General features: G+C 31.6%; 1 protein-coding gene across 1 annotated transcript; it reads right to left on the reverse strand.

The window, feature by feature from the left end:
* Positions 1–88: 88 nt before the first annotated feature.
* LOC130621709 (receptor-type tyrosine-protein phosphatase N2-like) lies at positions 89–21,355 on the reverse strand. The gene is made up of 23 exons (XM_057437044.1): positions 21,138–21,355; positions 14,918–14,974; positions 10,813–10,869; positions 10,074–10,688; positions 9,730–9,775; positions 8,900–8,995; positions 7,930–8,027; positions 7,340–7,407; positions 6,804–6,931; positions 6,588–6,645; positions 6,143–6,228; positions 5,999–6,053; positions 5,509–5,562; positions 4,978–5,071; positions 4,412–4,485; positions 4,249–4,326; positions 3,471–3,533; positions 3,337–3,393; positions 2,708–2,779; positions 2,470–2,564; positions 2,055–2,173; positions 1,903–1,976; positions 89–1,317 (listed from the first exon to the last, which is right to left on the reverse strand). Exons 1-23 carry the CDS (start codon positions 21,208–21,210, stop codon positions 1,246–1,248), a joined length of 2,289 nt encoding a protein of 762 aa, XP_057293027.1. The 5' UTR covers positions 21,211–21,355; the 3' UTR covers positions 89–1,245.
* Between the last annotated feature and the right edge of the window lie 1,935 nt (positions 21,356–23,290).

Genomic DNA, 23,290 nt, shown 5'->3' on the forward strand with positions numbered 1-23,290 from the left:
TTTTAGCATTAGATGCTTTAAAAAGCATCAGGCAACCACCTAAGAATTTTCGTTCTGAGGTGGCTTGACTGAAACAGAAAAACGATAATTCAATTGGTTAACTATATATTTGTAAAATAATTCTTGCATTCTTTAAATTCATCAGAAAATGCGTCAAACACAATCTGATCCAACTAAGGCATCACGTGGAACAGAAAAAACCCTATGGAAAGCCTGTTATTTCTCAAATCAAAACGACGCACATGTTGATAGCAATACTATCTAGAATGAAAGAAGAGAAGTCAGTTTTCACTAAAAGGCAATCCTTTTCCATTTGATTCGGTTACATTTCGGACTTTGGTTCTGCTGCACATTTTAATGAAGTACATTATAAAGCATTTAAATAATTATAAATAAACTAAGCTCATAAACGTAAAAAATTAAAGAAATGAATGGCCTAGATAGCTAAAGATCGACTACTGACTGGCAGGTACATAACGATTTAGACTTCTAAAGACTGTTCCTTCGTTGAGGTTTCTTCGTTGAGGAGGTTTTGTTTCAAAGATTACAAGAGTTAAAAATATGACTAATTTTGGATCTAGCCTTCGAGAAATCTCTTTCTTTGAATTCTGATAAACTTTCTAACAAGTTTAAATGAGAATAGGTATTCAAATATTTTTTTTAATTTTGCAAACCCGTATATTATTAAAAAGTACTGAATGTAATTGATAAGATTTGTGAAATTTCTATCAGAATACATCTCGGTGAAAAAACAACAACATAAGCAAAACAAGAAAAATAAGAAGAAAAATATACGTCAGAAAAATTTGGGATTGAAAAAATAATATTTGTTCTTAAATACAGTAATCGCATTATGTTTATAACGTAATAAATTAGTTAAAAAAATAAATTTTCATCGTTAGAAAAATAAAATTAATTATTACCTAGATATATCGAACGTAAAAAAATACAATATATGAAGAAAACATTTATGTGGACCTCACTCATACCACAACCAAACTAAAACAGCACACACCACACACACAACCCCAAAACTAATACAAACAAACAGGACAGAATACAGGACAACATACACAGGCGGTTGTCCACTTATTCCAATGCAAGAACGGACAACCACTGGAGAAAAAGACAGCCCATTATGCCTAAAAAGAGTGTAAACAATAACTTGTACATATAATTCGTATATAATTCATATATATAATTCGTAATTATGCTTTATTTTATTGCTTTTTCTTATTGTTTAAATTATTTCGGTACAGCACTTAGAATAGCTGTTACTTCTTCAGCAACTGCAGTCAGTGCGAATTCAAACTGGCCCTAAAACAAAGAAAGAATTTACGTTCTAAGAGAATTCATTAAAACAGGTAAAAAGATAGGATAGGTAAGATGCAGACTACTACATAACGACGTATTACCTATCCAATTGGTGCAGTATCTACAGAGCTAGTGCTAACTGACTTAAACTGTGCATCAAACAACTAGCTAATACAGTTTACGCAATTACTATTTGCTATCTCTTTTTTAAAGACCTATACAGTGGAATCTCTCTATCTCGACTACTCTCTATCTCGAATTTCCCTCTATCTCGAGCTATCTTGGTCCTTTTGTGGTCCGCCTAAGGTGTTTTCCTTTCTTTATCTTGAACTTTCTCTATCTCAAACAAATTTTTTGGTTCCTTGCGAGTTCGAGAAAGAGAGATTCCTTTGTATTTCTATTTTTCCTGTGTGTTTTTAAGAATAATACGGGGCTTATATTTCTGTTATCCAAGAAGAAGGAAAAGAATGCTGAATCATGACTTTAAATTTCAAATGTCGCAGTAATTCAAAACAAAATTCAATCTGACGCAGATTTGACAATATAACCTTCTCAAGTATATTTACGCATATGGAATATTCTTCTTACCTTAGTTTTCACCATATCAGGTCTTTGGTCTCTTAAATGCTCCAGTGTGGCAGCCATATCAATTTCTTTCGTGCCTAAAACAACATGGACACAACCACGTAAATAAAAACGATGATTGTCACGTCAGTTTGTCAAATATAGTGGAAACATACCCTTAATCATTTTATTCAAGACCATATCAAGAAGAATGTATGTTCCTGTCCTTCCGACACCATTATTGCAATGAACAATTATAGGACAGGCATTTCCACGATAGCATTTGTTAACTTTCCTAACAAAAAAATTAGAATTGTAAATAAAAACTACATGAAAAATAATACATTGAATAGAAAGATTTCGTCAAATTCAAAAACAGAACAATGAATCCTAAAAAACACATACTGATTTTGAAATTTTGTTTTTAGGTAGTAATTCTTATAAACAAAAAATACCATCAAATTAGTTCCTACGAAATAATTTGATTGTATTTCCTCAGCTTCATCAAATACCTCCCAAATGAGTGTCCCTTGCGATCACTTTTTATTAAAAAAACGCCCCTTTTTGAAAATTTAACAAAATATTACATACCTTCTAAATTCCAGTAATGGCTTTGTGGAGTTTGGGACATCTAGATCAGGCCATGCAAGAAAGTGAAATTGAGTGATTGTCCGTGTTTCACCAGTCTACAAAAGTAGAAGTAACAGATAAAAACAACAACTAAGAAACCATAATACACCATCGCAAGAAGGAAGAGAAAATGAAAAAATATATGCGGCAAAAAGTCAAATAAACGGATGGAAAAACAGTTAATAAAGGAAACACATACCTGAAGATTTTTTAAATATAAACTTCGGACTAAATAATCATCGCACCAAATGTGTTCAGAAATCAGATGAACCTACAAAAAGTTTTTGTATTAGTTCTAGTACACTCTGTATTATTAACAAAGTACCACAAAGAAATAAAATGTTTTTTAACATGCAATGGTCTCTTCTTTTTATAACAGTTTTATTAAAAACATTTTTTTCGGGGAAAAATAATGCATACACTTTTTTAAAAAAGAAATGATTTTTTGCACTTCGCCCCAAACATTGTTAAACTACTTAGGGAAAAACGCCATAAAATATTGTTTAGTTATCATTTACCAGGTATTTTGAGCCAAAAGTGTTTAAAGTCACAACATTAAAGTTAGCAAATTATTATTCATTCAAAGGAAACCTACTCAATTTAGCCCCACCCCCTCCCCCCAAATTCTTAAAGCATCATGGAGAACTGCTTATTTATGGTAAGGATTGTGCAGAAGACTTCAAACATTTCAAGCAAATAGTCCTATTTTTGACTATTCATCCGAATTGTTTAGCAATTGAGTAAAATTTCGGCATTTTTTAGGACCATTTTTTAAATTTAGCATTGTGTTTAAAAAAATTGTATTGAATTAAAGTTGTCTAATCATACCTCGTATATGTGATAAACTTCACTTCCATCTTCTGGCCAGTAACGATGACATTGTGGCTTAAAAGAACACGAGGTTCATAATTATGACATAATTATAAACGGAGCTACACAATATTTAGCGGTTCTACACTTACCAGTCCCAAATCTGATAATTTTGTAAGATTGACAATCACAACAATACCCTGTTCCCAGACCATCTAAAACAAGACAATGTTTTCATTAGACTTTTCTATATAATTGCAAGCCATTGCTATTTACAGGTCGTGAATACGATTTTCAAGCAAGAGAAATAATATCACACAAAGTCTAGTGATTATCACGAGTGACGTTTTTAGATACCGAAGGCTGACAGAATTCAGTCTAAGAAATGACTATAAATATTATACAAAACATCAAATACTTTATATTCAAGCAGTATGAGTTCAAGCCTATGGGAAAATTCATGGGTTGTGGACTGCTAGCCATACATATCCAGTCCTTAGAATTTTCGCCCATCGTACATACTCTTGGCATCACTATTTCGCGCATTCTTAGGGCAAGGTAGTGATTCGGTTCCATTTTGAATAAAATACGGGTATTAACATAGGAGACTAAAAACCAATTCTCTAACAATATTAACAATGTAAAAAATAAGATGTTTATTTCTACACAACCCCAAACACGTTTGGTGCTTTAGATAAATGTTTTTACCTCAAATTTGAATATTAATTAGTATATAAAACTAGTTGTTAGCCTGTGGAAAATCCACGGCAGTTTTTTTGTCGATAAATTATATCGCATTTGTAGCTTCAAGTTTTTGTTACAAACATTTGTTAGCGTTACAAACATAAAGATGTACAACAGCTATTATTATCGAGAAAATTATTCACATATTATTCAGACATTCTTAAAGTACCAGTTTTCCAGTCTTACCTGCCAAAAGTCTGCTGTAGTTTTTTCAAGAGGTCCTTGAGTAGCAATGTATTCAGGTTTTCGTGGGTTGGCGTCAGTCTAAAAATAATTGGTTTCATAAAAGAATAATGCATACACAGACAGTTAGGATATAAGTAGAAATCTTTCAGTGATATCGACTCACAATAAAGCTTGCATTAATGTAGTCTGAGTGATAAGCATTTGTCAATTCATGAAGCTTTACACGGTTTGTATCATCTGAAAAAAAAGTATAAAAAATACCAATTACAAGCACATAACCAATGAAAAATATGAACAACAATATGAACAAATTTGATAAGAAATGAATCTATTTTATCTATTTATTTTAAAAACTAAAAAACCTTTTTCACACTATCGTGAACTTATACAGTGTTAATTACAAGAACCTAGCTGTAAAAGGAATTTTCCTACAGAAATTTAGGGCAAATTCGAATGATAGAGCATCGCTACAATTTTTTTTTTACAAAATATTTGTATTTATAAGATTTTTTATTCCCATTTTTATACAACACTAATCTGGTTTTCTTAGTATAGTGTATATAGTGCAAAATACGGTTTCTGAAACTGCCATTTTACACAAACTTTACTAGTGAATATGGTCTATTATATGCCCGCTCTGTGTGCTGCCTTTCTCCACAATTACTATGAAATTAGAACTTTAAAAACTATAAAACTATAAAAAATAACAACATTAGTTTAGAAAATTACATGGCAAAACATCAGCATAACGATTTTTGGAGGTATTCCTGGAATCAGCACCAATATTTTTCTCTCCGTTGTCAACTTTATAGCTACACAGTGCCTATAACAATAACAAAGAATAATATTTAAAGAAAGCATTACATGGACTAAAAAAAACAAGAAACAATACCAGGAGAAGAGAGAGATGCTACTTGAAACATTGTAGTACAAACTGGTTGCCAAACTAATACATATTATTTAATTTATTTGTTTTTTTTATGATTATTCACTGTGGACAGACTTTTCAGCGTCTATTGTATTGTTACCACAGAGGCCCTAGCAAAGAATTTCTCGGCACAATTAAAGCTGCATTAGAGCTACAGAAGATCCGGCAAGATTCACCCTATACTAATCTTATCCCGATGCTAAATCCTAAGCATAAGGATCAATTCAAACTTTTAAGACTCGGCTAGGGTTTAAAGCCTTTGGAAGCAGTACTATACCACAAGACTAGTGGTCAGTAAACCATGTGTGAATGAAAATATAAACACATTTCACCTCCCACTCTTTGTTTAGTCTATCTTCATTTTTTAAGTGATCTTCCATATATGCCTGCAAGAGGAAAAATAGAATTATATCTTCTTAACCGTTCGTTGAAAGCATTATTCTGATGAGACTTTCAAGCTCCTTACAATAGATGCAACAGATTCACAAATTTCTGAAAAAAAAATTTTGTGCATGCAATGCTGACGTCATCAAAATTTCTAAGACCTCTACCTTATCCATTGTTTTCCTGTTAAAATAGATTTTTTCACAAGCTTATCGCCTATTTTTTTTTATTTCGCAAATTTTAAAAAGGCTGAATGAGTTTAATGTTTTAAGCTATTAAACAAATTTAATTCTAGCCTTCTTTATGAATACCATGCAATGTTCAATTGTTCTATGCACGAATAAACAGTAAAGTTTAAGTGCACATCCTACCTAGATAAAAATACCTAATGCAAACCAGTAAAGGAGAACAAAAAGCAAGTGTAAATTTATTACATACCAAAATCACGTGACCTGTTGTGATATCCATGTTGTATGGAAAAGTATCATCATTCCTGTAAGGAAAACATCACCAATTTTAAAACGTTAAAATTTACACCCCTATATAACCTGCAAAAAAGACTTTAAGATGAATATCCCATACCAAGCGTTCCTCATTGTATTTTCTTTTTCAATATCGTCTTCCTCTGGTTGAGAGTTCACTACGGACATTTGAGTCCGGCACAATTCCTGCAAAAAGTGTCGTACTGCAGTTTTTAAATGCAATAAAAAATCAGTTATCTGTTCCATAACTTAAAAGCTTAATTTTCACGTACCTACACTACAAACACTAATAAGAAAATAATGTTTTATGAATACATGGAATTATATTTTATGCACAATGCACCAAAGCAATTAAAAAAAGGAATAAAGTCTGGCTTGTGTGTTTTGATCTTAATTAACATAATTGAGGATATTTTTGAAAATTTTATTATCATTTAGTAAAGGTATAGTTAATGCCTATGTCAATTAACGGGAGCATTTAAACACAGTTATGTTGTTAAATGAAATGCGTAGTCTAAACATAAAGTGCAGTCTTAAAACAGTACCTGGTAATCTTCTACCGCTTCTTGCTTCTTAAACGCAACAGGGGTGTCCTTTCCTCTCCTATTTAGATAAAAAAACATAATAAAACAAAGATAGTCCAATAATATCTTAGGTACTAAAATAAAGATAAAATAAGGCTTAAAAATTATTAATTATACACAAAATGAGCAAAAGAAAAGTAACAAACGAAAAATGTAAACAAAAAATTAAAATTTTACTTTTTCACTGAGCAAACAATAAGAGCAACCACAACCAAAGCTAGTGTACAACCACCAATAATAGCTGTCAACAATGTAAGACGATCCCACGCTTTATTTGGTGCGACTTTTATGGGGGAGGATTTTCCCTAAATAAGTTAAACAATAACATTATGTAGGAGTAAAAGGGTAAATATACAGACTTTTATTTTCGAAAATTGCGGGACCTGTTTGATATCATCTAACGCCCTGGTTAGTAATGATTCACAGCAGTAGCTTTTATTTTAAAACACATAACCAGATAATTTTATTGGCAGATTTTTCTTAAACTTTCTCTTATTCTGAATGAATTTTTACAAAACTTAAGTTAAAATTGTGGTTACTAATCACACCACTACCTAATTAAACAGCATTAATGAGGTATATTAGAAATGATAGTAAATACCCATACTCTACAAACATAAACTCTGGATTAGCAAAGTGTTTTCACAAACTAATCAACAAAACAAGCAGTTGAAAACCAGAGCATTAACCGCAATAAATGTGCATTTACTTACCAAGGGAGCTTGTGAAGAAGCTGAAGTTACAGTAATTCCTGTAGCTGCTTTTATTTTATTCTTTAAATCTGAAAGACAAAATAAAAATAAAAATGCAGGTAAAAAAGCTTTAATTTATAATTAACACAGCACAAGCAGATTAAAATTTAACATGCAACATATTAAGATGTGCATCCGTTATTATTTTTTGTTATTTTTATATGATTACACAATTTTTTAGCCTTGTTTTTTACATTAAATACCTCAGAGTGCACAAAAATGCTTATCTCAATTTTTTGATGCATTTCAGTTAACTAAGGTCAATTTTTTGCGTTCCTTAGTGTGTATTTTTCAAGTATGTATTAACCCCATCTTAAAATTAGGAAAGACAATAGAAAAAGTACAAGCACAGGTCAAACATATTGTATTAATTCTGCCCCTATTTCAACACAACGCTTGAATTCTCTCAAAACAAAATAATTTTTTTAATATTTTGTTGCACTTAACTAAGCAGTCAAAAAGAAAGTTAATTTTGACAAGGTGAAATGATTTAAAGCAGAAGTATTGATCTGTGAAATAGTGCACATATCAAATCATACCAGTGTTCTTACCTTGATCTAACTTGTTAACAACAGTGCTAGCATCGTCAACAGATTCAAACCAGGTTGGCTGTGTTACCATATGATATTTCACTGCATTCTGATTCAAACTGAAATGTAAACCAACGTTTGTTTTCAAGCTAAGAAATTTTCAATCCTCTTATCAGACAAAATCATACAAGCAACATTTTTAAATATAATATAATTAAAAATTGATAACCATATCATAACATTCAACTTTAATAAAATAAAATAGAAATATAAAAAGTATTTAAAATAAAATAATAAGCTTAAATGTCTTGCTTTATTCTTATCATTCAAAAGGTTTTTGTACACATCTCATAAAACTGAGTTTTTTCATTCTATTTAGTGTTCATTTAAGACATCTAAACAATAGGTTTTTACAAAATTATAACAATAATGATGGGCTACAAAGAAAACACCATAACAACAACTTTTTCACAAAAGTATAACAAAAGTGAATCCAGACAAAATAGAAAACTTCTGGTTATCATCTTTTTTTGGTTTGAATGGTTTTTAAGGGCTTTCATTTTTCCTTATTGTATTTTATTCTTTTTTTCTTAAGCCACTAATTTTTTACTACCCCCTCCCTCCCCTGTTTAGCCTCATTAAGTTCTATCATATTTAGAACTACAAAAAAAATAACTTGGCATGGTAAAAAAATTAAAACTGACAAACATCTATTAATCCAAAGAATAAAATTTTTTTTAAAATGACGTACAAAAAAATTTCTGTCTGAGTAGAGCTTGTATAATAGTTTAATTGGCTTTATTAAAAATTATCATGCATACCCCATATAAAAGGGTCCCTCTACTAATTTCTGAAATTTTTAGTCACTTTATTTGTGTGCAATTATTTATACTACACATCTCCTATAATCATATCAACCCAAATACATCAAAAAATAAAAAAGTTCAAAATGAATGCTAAACTGCACCGACAATAAAAAACTGTGGCATACTTTTCAAGAGTGAATATCGTATGATCTGCAGCTTTTATGTTCCACAAGAGTTCTTGAAGTTTTTCAACAAGTGTTTCAGCTTCACTGTTTGTAAGGCTATAATAAAAAACGCCAGAATAACAAAAACTATTACATGATATTATAGGCCAAAGAAAGTTGATTATCTGTTTTGTGTGATGGCTTCGAAAACATTGTAATGCGGTGCGTTGTACTAACTTAAACATAGAAACGCCCCACTCACATTTTATGAACTCAAAAATCAAATTGTGTTTTTTTAAAATAGAAGAAGAAACCATTTTTAGGAAATACTTTAAAAAAGATATACCAAAACAGTAAATACATACTATACACAATGAAAAAACGACATAAATTTAAACTAAAAATTCAAATAAATATTAGAAAATTGATTATGAAAAGATTGATGAACAGTGAGCTATTTTTTTGATAATGGAATGAAAGATACGGTAAATAGCAACAAAATGCACTGTTTTGAGTATACGATCAGTGTGCATGTTGACGCACAACAGATAATTCACTCTCTTTGGCCTTACAACCAATGGACTGCAAAACTTTGATGATTGAGCCATTTTAAAGTTGATTAGTCTGTTTAGGGCTCAAATTAAACATTATTTATACACTAAATGTATCAACATGCAATATTTTAATTGCATTGTTGGTTAACGATGTCGCACAAAGCTATGTGGAGGGCTTGCCACAATTCTAACCATATATATATATAAAAGATTTGTAAGCTTTGATTAAAATAAAAACACAGGTCATTGCAGTGTATATTTGCTTCAAAATGACCGAGAAAATATATTTAAAATTACCTTTTTGTTGCTTTGAGGGTTAAATAACCTTTGTCTTCTTGAGTATCTACAAGATATGTTTTTATGTTAAAGTATGATTTCACAGAGGCAACACGAATCTAATTGAACACGAAACTTCATGCTGTGAAAAAATTTATGATGAATTTATGATAAAAAGTTATGATGATGCTAAAGCACATTACCATACATACTTCAAAGTATAATTAAATATACAAAAAAAACTTAATCAGGGGTAATGCAAAAATCTTGTAGGTTAGTATTGTTTAAAACATGTAACCTTATACAGACATTGAAACCAACACAGGAATTTCAAAAACAGAAGAATATCTTAAGCAAATGCATACCAGATGGATCCTTAGATGTTGTCTCCGGTTCTACGTCACTACGCACAAAGACTGGCACGGCTACTTCTTCCCTGTCTTTCGAATATAAAGTTGTAGATTCACTATTAAAATTGTTTTTATTCAAAAATACTTTTTTAACTTTGACAGTGAAGGGATTATTTCGATCAGAAGTGTCTTTATTCAATTTAGTTTGATCAGAATCTGAAAATTCTTTCCTTTGAATTATTTTGTTTAGGAGATGTACTGCATCATGTACTAATATTTTGTTCTTTTTAACGGATTCTGTATTTTCAATATCAGATACAAATCTTCTTGGGGTCCGATAAAATAAGGTATTCTTTATAGGTATTTCACTTTCGTAGTTTTTTTTTATATTTTCTTCCAGACTTTCACGCAATGACTCCTTTTTGTAAGCCCTATAAATGTCTAAAACTCTTGAAATTCTGTCAGTTTGTAATTCCTTTGAACTTTTCTTTGCAATAAGTTCTCGTTGCTCGTAGTCTGGATAGCTTCGTTTGTCAAACAAGCCTGGAATTAATGTTTTTAAAATACGTTTTTGTAAAACTTGTGTTGAATCAGGTGGATTCCAGTCCAATGTGGTTGACGCAGCTTTGTCTAAAAAACATAGTCCAAAAGATAAACAAATAAAGCAAGTAATCAATGCCAGTAATGAGAAGCAATAAAAAGAGAAAAAAAAAACAATAAAATTAGTTGTTATCCCAAAAGAATGTGAACTTACCAGTTATAAAACTATTATCATCCAATACATATTTGTGGACACACTTTAAAAAGAATGCTAAAGAAAAAAAAATAGAAAACGTAAATAGAATCAACAGTCACAGATACTTTATAAGGAATTATAATTTTTTATGGGTTTATTTCTTTATTTCTTGGCAAATTAAGAAACTAGCATTGGACACTTAACACAACTAAAAATTTGTGCAGGGTTCATGCTACAAGGAGGGGGGATTCCATTGTCCCCTTACATTTGGATTGTATTGTTGTTTTTCTGAGAGAAAGAAAATTGACTACCGTGCAACACGAAACTTCTTATACAGGCCTTATGTAACCTACCTTTTACCTAGTACTCGCTAGTGAACAAAGGAAGTATCTCTTAAAAAGTTATTTAAGCAGAACCTATCCTGCAAGTAACACTTCCTCCAACACATCACCTAAATAACAAAAGCTCTTGACTATCTCCAACAAGTAGCTTTGGTACATCATTAAAGGTAAAAACTCTGTAATCTATAATCTTCCTTTGCAATGCTTATAACTGGATGCCAGCTCTTAACTTCCCTACAATACCACTGCACTTCTTTTGTACCCAATGCTTAGAAACCTGACAAAAAATTAAGCTACTATCAACCCCTTTCCTGGAAACTTCACAATGTCAATTTATAACTACAAGTAATCACATCATATCACACTTGGCTTCAGTTCTACCAATCAACACTTTAGACCCCTTCTCTTTCACTGCATAATCTGCATACAATAACTCCCATGCACGCCTTGCTTTAATTCTGTTAACAACGCTGTTAAGGCTAAAACAAACAAAAAAGCTTATAGCAGCTTCAACAGTCATACTGTTTCAAAACTTGTCTTACGCACTAGTTACCTTGAGTACAAAGATGAAGCTATAAGTACAAGCATAACTTTTGAGTAACTTCTGCGTATGTTTAGTTAATTGTTTGACTACTTGTCTATTTTTATTCTTTATATAACAAAACTATGAATAATTTTTATAACCAAAGCTGAATAACTTCCATACGTTTTCGTTTTCTGCATAGCTTTAATAAAATAAATGTCATTCCATGTTCTTTTTTGATAAATATATTTTGTTTATAAAGCATGTTTTTTTTACCAGTAGCACGCCACCTTTTTTTAATTTTTTTATTTCTGCTTTGATTATCTGCCTCTTTGTGGTCACATCTGCTTGAATTAGAAACTACTTTGTATTTTATCTTAATATTGTTTGGTCAAGTAAGAAATGGTAGAAATGGTGGACAACAATTTGGCTGTCTAAACAAAACACTCATATTTTACTTTAAAGCATGACTAAACAATAAACAACATTGCTTTATAAAATGAACCATCTTGCCACTTATCCACACCTAATTTTCTCATAGCCCAGCAATAAAATAGATGTGGCGCTCTATCAAAAGCTTCCTCAAAACATAGAAAGGCAAAATTGAGATTTTTTTTCTAAATACTTTTCCTGAAGTTTAAACATATTGCATCTGTTGTGCCATGCCATGGAACAAAACCAAACTGCATCCTATCTATATCAATTCTTTTTCAAAGTAACTTATCAATCACACTTTCAATAACTTCCATTACTTGGCCAGCCAAATTCGAGCCTCCATAATTAACAGTTTCTAAGACATTGAAACAACTGACTATTAAGCTAGACTGCCAGATCTCAGGATAATAACATCCTTTATAATCTAAAATAAGCTCAACTGCAGTATTTTCAGACTCTTTACCATCTCTACAACAGCACCTCACACTCTACGGCTTTGGTAATCTTCACTTTTCTAATAGTCTCTGCTATCCGTTTTGTCTTTATCCACACATCTGGCTATTTGACTGCAGGCAAAAAATCCTTATCACGATTAAAGTCTGATAAAACTCTTTAACTTTATCTCCTCCTCTGTACTAGCCAAGACAATTCATTGTTAGAATACACTTCTCACCTACAACATCTTGATTAGCTATACTATCATTAACACTGCATTACACTTGTCTTCCCTTCTTAAGACATCTACAAATCTGTTTCTCTCTGTTTCTAACTTTGCCTTATACATTGCTGTACGAGCACAGTCCTTAGATTGTAAGTACATATTTTTATTTGACTTTCACTCTTTTTCTTTATACACCAGTCTGTTTATGACAACCAATCATTTTTTCACTTACAAGTATCATCAGAAGCATCTAGATAACAATTGTTCTAAACATTGTCCAATATGACAAACCATTAACCTATGCTGGGAAACACTCTCTTCCCCTGATAAAACTTTCACATCCTTCACCACCTCTTGTTTAAGACTTTCAAGCTCAGCAATAATCAATATATCTGCATCTCACAACATCCTCACTCTTGTGTTCTTGCCTACTCTGTGTCTTAACTGAATGTTATGTTGCGAGCCAATGTGCCGGTTGCCATTTTTAACACCAACAATCTCTCACCTTGTTGATTTCTAATTCCCCATCCATAGCCTCCATGTACATTTCTATAACCTTCAGCTGACTTCCCAGTACAACCATCAAAGTTGTCACATACTGTGACAAGCTTACTTTCTCCAAACCTTGATGTTCCTGCCATAAGCTCATTATAAAACTCATTCTTGTCCTCTTCACAGAGTCGACACTGTGGAGCTGATTAAAAAGTGATTCCATTATCTATCAAAAAACTTAGTCGCTATAATACCAACATGCACATAACATCATGAATTTGTTTACCCACTTTTCTGTAATGAGTATGCCAACTCCTACATATCCATCACAATTAGCAATCTAAAAAAGCTTATGCCTTGCTATCCTACCTACGAAGGAATCTCACTGAAACTTCTCTTTACATTACTTCCTGAATACAACACATATTACCAGATCTACATTAAACAATTTCAGCATTCTCACCTGCTCTACCTCTCTGTGCATCAACATTTACACTAGCCATCTTTAAACTAGTTTACCTTGCCAAGTGATAGCTGGGCAACAGTCTCATAAAGCTCACACCTGATAAATGTCCTGTCATGCACGACAAACTCCCTAGAGTTTCAGGCCTGTTTTTGTCGTTTATTTGACAAATGTATGGTATCCAGTAAAAAAAGCTAAAAACAGGTTAAACATTTCAAATTATATTGATTATTTTCTCTTATATATAATAATTTTGATGAATGAATTTGTAACTGGAAATAGACTCCCCTCAGTAAAAAAAAACAACACCCCCACCATCCCTTCCCCAAAAAATCACAATTCAAAATATTTTGTGAAGAGAAATAAGATGAGGAAGCAATATTATTATCACTTTTAGATTTTATTAAAATTAAACAGAAAATTTGTGTAGGTTATTTATTCGGCAAAGACCAAAATCAGAAAACTTTTGACGATGTCCTGATGCATTGAAGATCAATGAAGGTATAGAGTATGCAACCATAAAAATATTTAAAGATCTAATCACATCTTCTATACTGTTGTGAGAAAAAATATTTTAAAAATATTGAATTTTTATACCTTATACATTATACATTATTAGGAAGCCAATATTTGCTTTCGTAAAAGAATCTAACTTTTTTGATAAAAATCCCACACAGTTATCTATAACAAATGTTTTTTAAGTATATATAATTTTTTGTTTGAATATTTCCTGATGATTGCTCATTTGGAATTTTATTCCATGGTTTAACCTGAGAAATTATTTGTGTAACTTTTCTATCGCTTTTATTTCCTTCTCTTAAAACTCCTCCGACATAACATAAATGTTCTAATTAACTCTTCCCAATTGTAAGAGGGAAAATAACAATGGGGCAATTAAAAACAACAACAACAACAAAAATAATTTCCTACAGAAAAAAAGAAAGATTTGTTGCAGGTGCAGACACTTTGTTTTGTAGAAAGTGGACAATGCAATTTAAATGTTTTACTTATTTACCTAAACAAAAATTTTAACTTTACTTACTGTAAACGCATGCATGTACACTATTGGACTTACTATAGACTAGCCAATGGAAAAATTAGTAGTACTTAACCTGTGGGGGGCCAAGAATGAAGCTGCCCACAACCATTTTAAAGAAACAAAATACAGTTATTAAATAGATAAAAAAATATTAAAAAATCTTTATCACCTTTATCATCAACACACCACGGATCTCTTTTACAAACTGATGCCAATGTTTCGCATTCTAAAAGATACAAAAATGGTTCAAAACCTTAGCAGTCTATTTTAACCACATACAATCACCAAAGAAACATTTTTTAATATTATTGTATACTGCTCCTGGCTTAGTTGACAACCAGGCGATATTTTTAAGAAAGTTTTAAGAAAGTGTACTGACAACACTGCTTGTCTTGTATGTGCTTATTAAAATATCATCACAATGTTGACACTCTATTAATTGAGCACCAAATATAAAAACTACCTGCCCTAAAGGTCATGGCCTACCAAAAAATAATCTCAGGGTTTTGTGATGGTTCTAAAAGATTATTAACAACTTTTATTCTCCAAAGAATAATTTCACAAAGCAATTGGAGTTAGAACATTAACGACACTAACTTATTATTTTTTTTATCCAATTTAATTTGCAAATATCATCATCAAATGCTTGGTCATGGAATTGACCAATCACTTTTCATTGCAAAATATATAATTTAAAAACTTTAATTAGGAGAGCACTTGCCAATTCATGCTTAATTACATATACTTTTGGTATTACAATGTGTTACACCGTCTGAAGCATGCTCTATACCCAAAATGGGAAGTTTATGGTTTTGATCCCTTGCAAGAAACAGGGTCACTTTTACATAGGCAGTGACCAAGCACTGTTGTTACTAATAATTCTATACAATTTTTACCCCCAAAATTCTGGCAATTGGATTTGTGATTTCGCCACAGCTTAATCAAAACTATTTAATTTGAATAACTTAATCCTAACGATCATTTAGATTTTGAATTGATGAACATTCGAATAAACATAATAGGAGATTTATTTCACTATATTATTAAGGGTGGATAAGGAAAACTGACTCATTCATGGGGCTGACAAACCATTTTGTAGAACCACTAATAAAAACTTTGCATTTTTTTATTCTGTTTCCTTTTAAACACTCTTATGCAAAAGCACAACCCATATTAAACAGAAATCTTTTGGAATGTGCTCTCATACACAGAGACCTGATCTTGTATATGTTATTACATGTACATAAGTTTTAAAGAAGAAATCCTCCCTGGGGTGCAAAAATTCTAAGGAGATTTTAAATCGCAAAACAACTTCCCATCAGGGTTTCCCAGAATAAAAAATCTGAATATATCTTAATGAAAACACCATTTAACACCCTGCATAGAGTTTTATATACCTGTTCATGTTTAGTAAATTGTACAATATATATAGTACTGGAATAAGGACACCTAACATCGTGAGGGCGTATCATGCACAACACGAACAATCTGCGATCTAATCGTGAGCAACGCGATAGAAAAAATGTTAACGAAGAACTTCGTGATAGTCGCAATGTATAAAAAAATAACAATGTTATCGCGATCGTAACCATTGATTGTGATTGTCACAATGGATCGTGAATAACAATAAAAATATTAAACAATAAATGCGTATAATCTTGTGTCTTTGTTTTTTTTTACATTTAAAAATTCTTCTGCATCTTGTATTATAATTTCATCAGAAGTTGGATTTTAGAAGCTTACGGTTGGTCAGTCGGTCGGTGAAATAAATATAATTTTATCGAGAATGTATGGTCAGAACAACAAAAATAATAATCAAGAAATAACAACAAAGGAGGGTGTTACGACAAGCATATTTTGCATTTGTTTTTTTAATTCTTTTTAATTCAAGCTAGAGACAAGTACACTCTTGAACTCCAAACATGTTTGAACTAGAGACTCTCTCAGTATTAACATCTCTGTCTCTGATTGCCGAAATAATAATAAATAACATAATAATTATCATGGATTGTCTATAAAAGCGATGTACATAACATCCTTTTCTAATATTTATATAATTTTGTTATCCATTTACATCTCAGCAATCACAGTGTGCATCATAATAAAATAAATTGCAGCAATGAGGAGATAGTTGCACATGCCTTATTAATTGTTTTTTTAATTCAATTTTCATATTTTCAATGGTCACTTGTTGCTTGAAGGTAGCTAAGATAAAAAGAAAATTATCATCTATACATATAATTTTAAATTTTTCAATATTTTTACCAGAAATTAATATTAAAGTCCTGAGCACTTGGTTGTGAAATAAATGCCAATAACACCTAAAAATGTTACCTGTTACACTGCTCTATTACCAGAAGCAAATCATTTCAATGTGCTCAATGTGATTGCAGAGATATAAATAGATTAGAATTACATTCAACACAAAAGAAAAATGATCTCCTGAATTGTGTTTTAGAGAGAGCTTGTAAAAGGGGCACTGGCACGCAATATATAAGTATATAGTTATGCAGCAAGAATGTTTCTTTTTTTGTTTTAAAGTTATACTTGGGATGTTTTGAAGTTTATACAGCAAGTTATTCTCTTCCTCTTAAAATAATAATAAAAAAAAGATATTTGATAGTCTTTTAGACTAAATTTAAGTGTAAAATACTTTTACGGACTATAGTTTAGTTGACAATATTTAAAGTCTTTTGCGGCATTAAAACTATTTATTTAGATTCACAAAGGAGGAGGGTGTTACAACAAGCGTATTCTACCTTGTTTTTATTATTTTTCCTAAATGGTATCGACTAAAAAATTTTTGTAATTACAAAATTATCGCATTACACATTTTAGTTTCATCTTTTGTTGTTCTTTAAAACTTTTTTGCCTGATGTTATTATTTTTTTGTTTTGATGATAAGGGTGAGTCAGACCCGAAGAACAACTAGTTGGAGTTGTCTTAACAAGAAAGATGGTGATGACGAAAATATTTTCAAAAAAATCATGACACCTCGTGAAAGTCAACCCTACGATGGATTGCAACTTTCACAATGCTAAAAAATTTTACTATCGTGATAGCATCCCAAATCGTGTGTGACACGCATGATACGCGTCCATTATGTTAGGTGTCCTGATTCCACTACTGTAGTTGCTACACAAAAGAAACGAAAAGAAGGACTAATAAATAGTTATATTGTTGCAACTGCATACCTATAATGCTTTTTTGCATCCCTTAAATAGTTTTGGCTGCAATAATCAACACACGTCATTGTTAATTTGAGAGAGTGATGTGAGCCTGTATATCTCAGCTTAGACAAGCTTATAAACTTTGGGTAGGCTTAAAGTTTAAAAGCACATCTATGTGTTTTGTAGTTATATTTAAGTAACTTTGCAGATGTTTTTGGTATACTACAGTGAACTCTACTACAGTGAATTCTTACATTGTTTTTAATTTTTCCCACATGTTCAAAGAAACATGACACATGCAGTGAGTACTTTCAAACATAACAACTTTTTTAATGACGTTTTTACGCGTTTCTACTTTATCTTCAGGTTAACAAGCTTACAAGTTTGCTAATCTAATTTCCACTGTGTTAGAATATTTCACAATACTTATTAAATACAAAGGTTTCAGGATTAACTGGTGATTGGTGGTGTTCAATTATGTAGGTCGCTTTAAATTGTTTATAAATCTGTTTAAAAATATATATTTTAGAATAAGTAGAACCACATTAGGGATTGTCTTCACGATTGTTTAAAGAATAATCATTTTAATTTTGTATAATATATTTAAAAAGATCTATATATATATAATTTTAAAAGAAAATTTACCAAAAATTTATAAAAAAATAGTGTCAAATTCCTTTAATCGCTTTGTTGTAATGAAAATCATGTTGCAATTGTTTAAAAAAATCAAAATTAAGTCGTCTTAACACTTTGTGGAATTGTTCAAGTTTAAATTGTTTCAAAATCGCTCCTTACACATATCATACATCATTGATTTCTAAAGAATTTTAATTATCAATTTTTTTAAATCTTTGCATTCTTTGTTAGAAAAATATCAAAACAAGATTGCAGAATGCTGAGACGTCTTTGTAAATTGTTTCAAAATTATCAAAATGGAATAAATGGGATCACAGGAAGTAGATTGCATGAAAGGTCACCTTAAGATCATTTGAAATTATAGCAAAAACACCACCCAGATTATTTCAGAAAATTCTAATGACATATCTGTAGATTGTTTAAAAACAATCAAAAGCAGATTATAGGAAAAAAAAACAAGGTCGAAAAACTTTTAAAAAATTTCAAAAGGGGATAATAAAAAGTGAATCAAAGTGTCTGATGCACTGGTACCGTACATTGAAAAACTAATGAACTGGTACCGGATTTCTCCAGCTCACAACTAGTGAACCAGCAAAGGATTTTCCAGCAAACTTCCTAGTTTTTGTGTAAAATTTTATTTTGACAACAAAGATGATAAAATAAGTATTACTAGAAATGATAAATTCTCGCACCTTAATAATTCAACTTGAAGAGGTTCTTGCGAAATACATGTTTAATCCGTTGGCCGTTTCAACCATTTTAATAGAATGATTCATTTCAAAGAAGCAAAAGCCTGGTTTCTATTTCAAGGATGCAAACCCTTACATATTAAGTAAAAGCTTAGATAACAAGACACTTGAAGTTTCATTGAAGAAATCAACCGTACTGCTTTCATACGCAGAAAAAGATTATTTTTTTTCACTTAAGAATTTTAAATTTTAATATATGGCATCTCAATAGGCATAAATTCACTATGTCGATTATAGTATACTTTTGTTGGAGAAAATTATTGACTTTTCAGGAATTAAAAATATAATTATATAGATACATAGAAAGAATTTTGTTGATGTCTACGTTAGATAACGCAACAAGGAAAGCTGGAAATAAAGTTTAGATCCCGCGTAGGTGCACTAAATTTACAAATATGGGGTCCAGTGGTAAAGTTTCATTACTGGTGCAGTAGTTCTGAAATCTACAAACCCGGTCCCGGTTCAGTAGTTTTTTAACGTATGATTCTGGTACTGGTGCAGCAGACACTTCAAAAGTGAGAACATTATACTCATAGATCATTTAAGAAGTATCATAACGTGATTGAAGAAAGTAAAAACATTGCTGTAAATCATTTAACTACGATCAAAACAAGATTGTGTGAAGGAAACACATTCACTTAAATTGTTTAAAAAACTACCAAAAAAGGACAAAATTGCCTTAGATTACTTGATAATTATCAACAGGAAGCAAAAAAATGCTGTAGATTGATTAAATAACAAAAAGGAAAAGTTGATCTAGAACATCCCTTGTGGTCCCTCTTGAAAACAATTGACAGAGATCCTTTGGAATTAGTGGAGGCTAACAACATTTTAGGGCCTTCGAAAAAAATTTTTGGGCCCTGTTAGCGGGATATCGCCGCTAAGATTTGAACCCCCTCCTTTCCCCTCTTTTAGCGGATTTCCGTTCGTCAAATACAAACACTTGGATAAATCTTACAAGGCTCAGGGGCATGTTTTGTAGATACAAGTTATCGAAATTGATGAAAAGGGGAATTATGCTTACTAATGACAAAGAATTTTCTGGCCATGAACAAATTTTTGAAATTTCTCAATCCTTAGCGGATTTTTTTATCAAACTTTAGCTCCCCTCCCCCCTCTCCCTTAGCGGCGATATCATGCTAACAGGGCCCAAAAAAAATTTTTTTGGGCCCTGAAAAAAAAGAAAAAAAAAGGCCCCTTATATATATATAAAAAATGTACAGTTCTGGAGATGACACTAAAAGGGAAACGGTTTCCCATGTTTTATAGGGAAATTCCCATTTCATATAGGGAAATGGTTTCCCATATAGAAAACTGTTTCTTAAACTATTTTATTTTTATTTTAATTTGGGTTTCCCTTTTGGGAAACCGTTACCCATTCTCAGAACCATTTTACGGAATTGCGGAAAGAGGCTACGATAATTTTTTTTTTCCTTTGGTGAAAATTTGTAGGAAAGTATTCCCTTTCTATTTGTTAAAAAAATTTGTAGTGCGCTTCTTAACCAGCTTGTGCACAGATTCCTTTTTATTTTGGTGGTTTCCCTAATTGGAAACCATTGCTGTATTTCTGGCCTGTTTAGACTAACATTTTCCCAAATGGGAAACCGTGAAGTTTCCCAAATGGGAAACCGTTTCCCAGATGGGTAGTGGTTTCCCTTTTTGACTCGACTCCTGAACTGATGTAAGCTATAATCACATGGAAATTAGTTCCCAACAACTCCAAGCTACACATTACTGAATTATGGTAAATTTCTAGTTAATTTACCCCACAATTTCTTCATTTTGAAACTTTAGTAGCGGTTGGATTTTTTGATAAAAAGAAAACACAACATACCGTGTACTTTTAAAGAACTGGCAACTTTCAAAATTAACACAAGTATTAAGTATAACAAGCGAATTATGGACATTTGGTCATTTGCCCTTCTTGGGCAATATAGATTAATCGAATCTTCTGCAATACCACATTTCTTTTCTTGGCACACTTCCGATCAGAATGTTCCTCTGAAATTTATCCTGCTTCAAAGTGTTCTATATTATTATTGGCTTGATGGACCAGCTGCCGTGAACTGATTTCCGATATGTATTTCAGTGCGGGAAGATATAGAATCTAAATATATGTCACGTGGTATATAACAAATGTTTGTAACATCACATGGTAAATTTTTATCAGCGTTGCACAAAATATGAAGCTCTTCAAAATAATAGTTAAACTCGATTTCTTCACGCTGCAGATCTCAGGCCGTTGCTCATAAATGTAGCTCATGGTAAGTGGTTGCTTGCCTTGTCTTGTGCTCAGGAACTTGATTCCTTACAATCAAGTTCTTAACTTATCATTAGGCAATTGATGAAGGATGTATAACCCTTTTTTGTTCATTCAACCCTCATTGTTCATTTCTCTAAGAAACGTCTGTGGTACTCAGTTTATAGCTAGCTAGCTACATTGAATATGACTTCAGTGCTAATTTTTGATACTTGATCTAAAAGTTCTGGAGATATAGAAATATAGGAGGAAAACCGACCAAGCAAAAGTACTGAATAACTTTCTGGTTGATAAAGACAGACCAGTCGAATCCCCGCTAATAAAATGTTTGCAGACAATTATTGGCTGTGGTAATAATTTGGCTAAACTTTAGAATATCCCCTTAAAATAGTAAATTAAATTTAATACAACCAACAACCAACTTTTTTGTAAAATGATTAATCAAAATAAAGCTATATGCAACATCTTCGGCACTATCACGTTAGCGCCTATGCATCTTTTAATTCGTTGATTCGCACAATGCCACGACATCATATCCCATGTTAAAAGTAACGACCGTTTATTAAAAAGTCATTCTTGTAACAAACGGCTTCGCATATCTATCACCTATATCTTTTATAATGTATTCTTCAAAACCAATTATTAATTCACAACCTGAATTAAACTCAAGATTTATTAATCATGACGTCAAGTATGAAAACGTGCTATCCGAACAATTGTTTACATATCTTAACAATAAAGCAACAGCTGTAGGTACAAACATTGGATATGTTCTTGCTTCCGTAATAACTACAGCTAATCATTTGACCGCTAAAAATCAAGGTTCGATTAAAATAAGAACAATTTTCTTGTTTGTTGCACAGCAGGAAAGTGGCCTGCTATTAAGATGGCAGTTAACCAACCATTAAAGGCTATGTAAGAAGATACAGACCTTATATCTAACACCACCACATCTGGCTTGACAAAGTGCCTCTGTACAAGAAAATGTGCATACATTGTAAATGCCAAAATACAGGAGTACTTGTACAAAATATTGAAAAAAAGCGATGAGAGTTACACCGGGGATATGGAGATTCTGTCGAAGATTTTTAGTGGAGAAAATGTGTCTATTCAATTCAGTACTAAAAATAAGAGATATATACCTGAAAATTGCACATTGTGCATATTAGGTAATTATTTTTTATTTATCCTTTTCCCTTTTCTCCTTATGCAACGCATACCGTAAATGACGGATTAAGCGCCCCATGCTCAATACGCCCCCTGATGAATAAGTGTCCCAGGGTTAGGGAAATAATCGTAAATAAGCGGCTCGGGACCTTAATCCGTTATTTACGGTATACGCAGATGAGGTTTTTTAATTATAACACCTCGTTCATACCATCCGATGCCCAAGGAACAACAAATCACCCAACAATCCTCAACAACCAACGATATCAAGGATATTTATGCCAACTATATGTACACATAGATAATACAATATTCTATTTTGACGAAAATGCGTTAAAGTAAGAAGATTTTTAATAATTTTAAACTTTAAACATGGCATGATAAATAATCTCTTCTTTCTTTTCTTTAATTCTATTTCCCCCTCTTTAATTTTTTTTACCAATTTGTATAGACTGTACGACAACATGGAGACACAGTTTTTGACCGATCTAAACAAGATCTTTTGCACGGCAGACCAACCAGCAAATCTAAAAAACCAGAGTTAATTCCAAAAGTAGGGG

Source organism: Hydractinia symbiolongicarpus, chromosome 12, assembly GCF_029227915.1.
Source record: "Hydractinia symbiolongicarpus strain clone_291-10 chromosome 12, HSymV2.1, whole genome shotgun sequence".
Taxonomy (NCBI): Eukaryota; Metazoa; Cnidaria; class Hydrozoa; order Anthoathecata; family Hydractiniidae; genus Hydractinia; species Hydractinia symbiolongicarpus.

What these genes read in the sequence shown, in the direction of transcription:
- LOC130621709 (XM_057437044.1), bottom strand. Translation starts at nt 21,210, where the DNA reads ATGTCCATAATTCGCTTGTTATACTTAATACTTGTGTTAATTTTGAAA. An exon ending in TGTTAACAAGTTAGATCAAG is followed by an intron (nt 7,408 to 7,929) that starts GTAAGAACACTG and finishes TTTGTCTTTCAG; the next exon opens with ATTTAAAGAATAAAATAAAA. An exon ending in AATTATCAGATTTGGGACTG is followed by an intron (nt 3,394 to 3,470) that starts GTAAGTGTAGAA and finishes TGTTCTTTTAAG; the next exon opens with CCACAATGTCATCGTTACTG.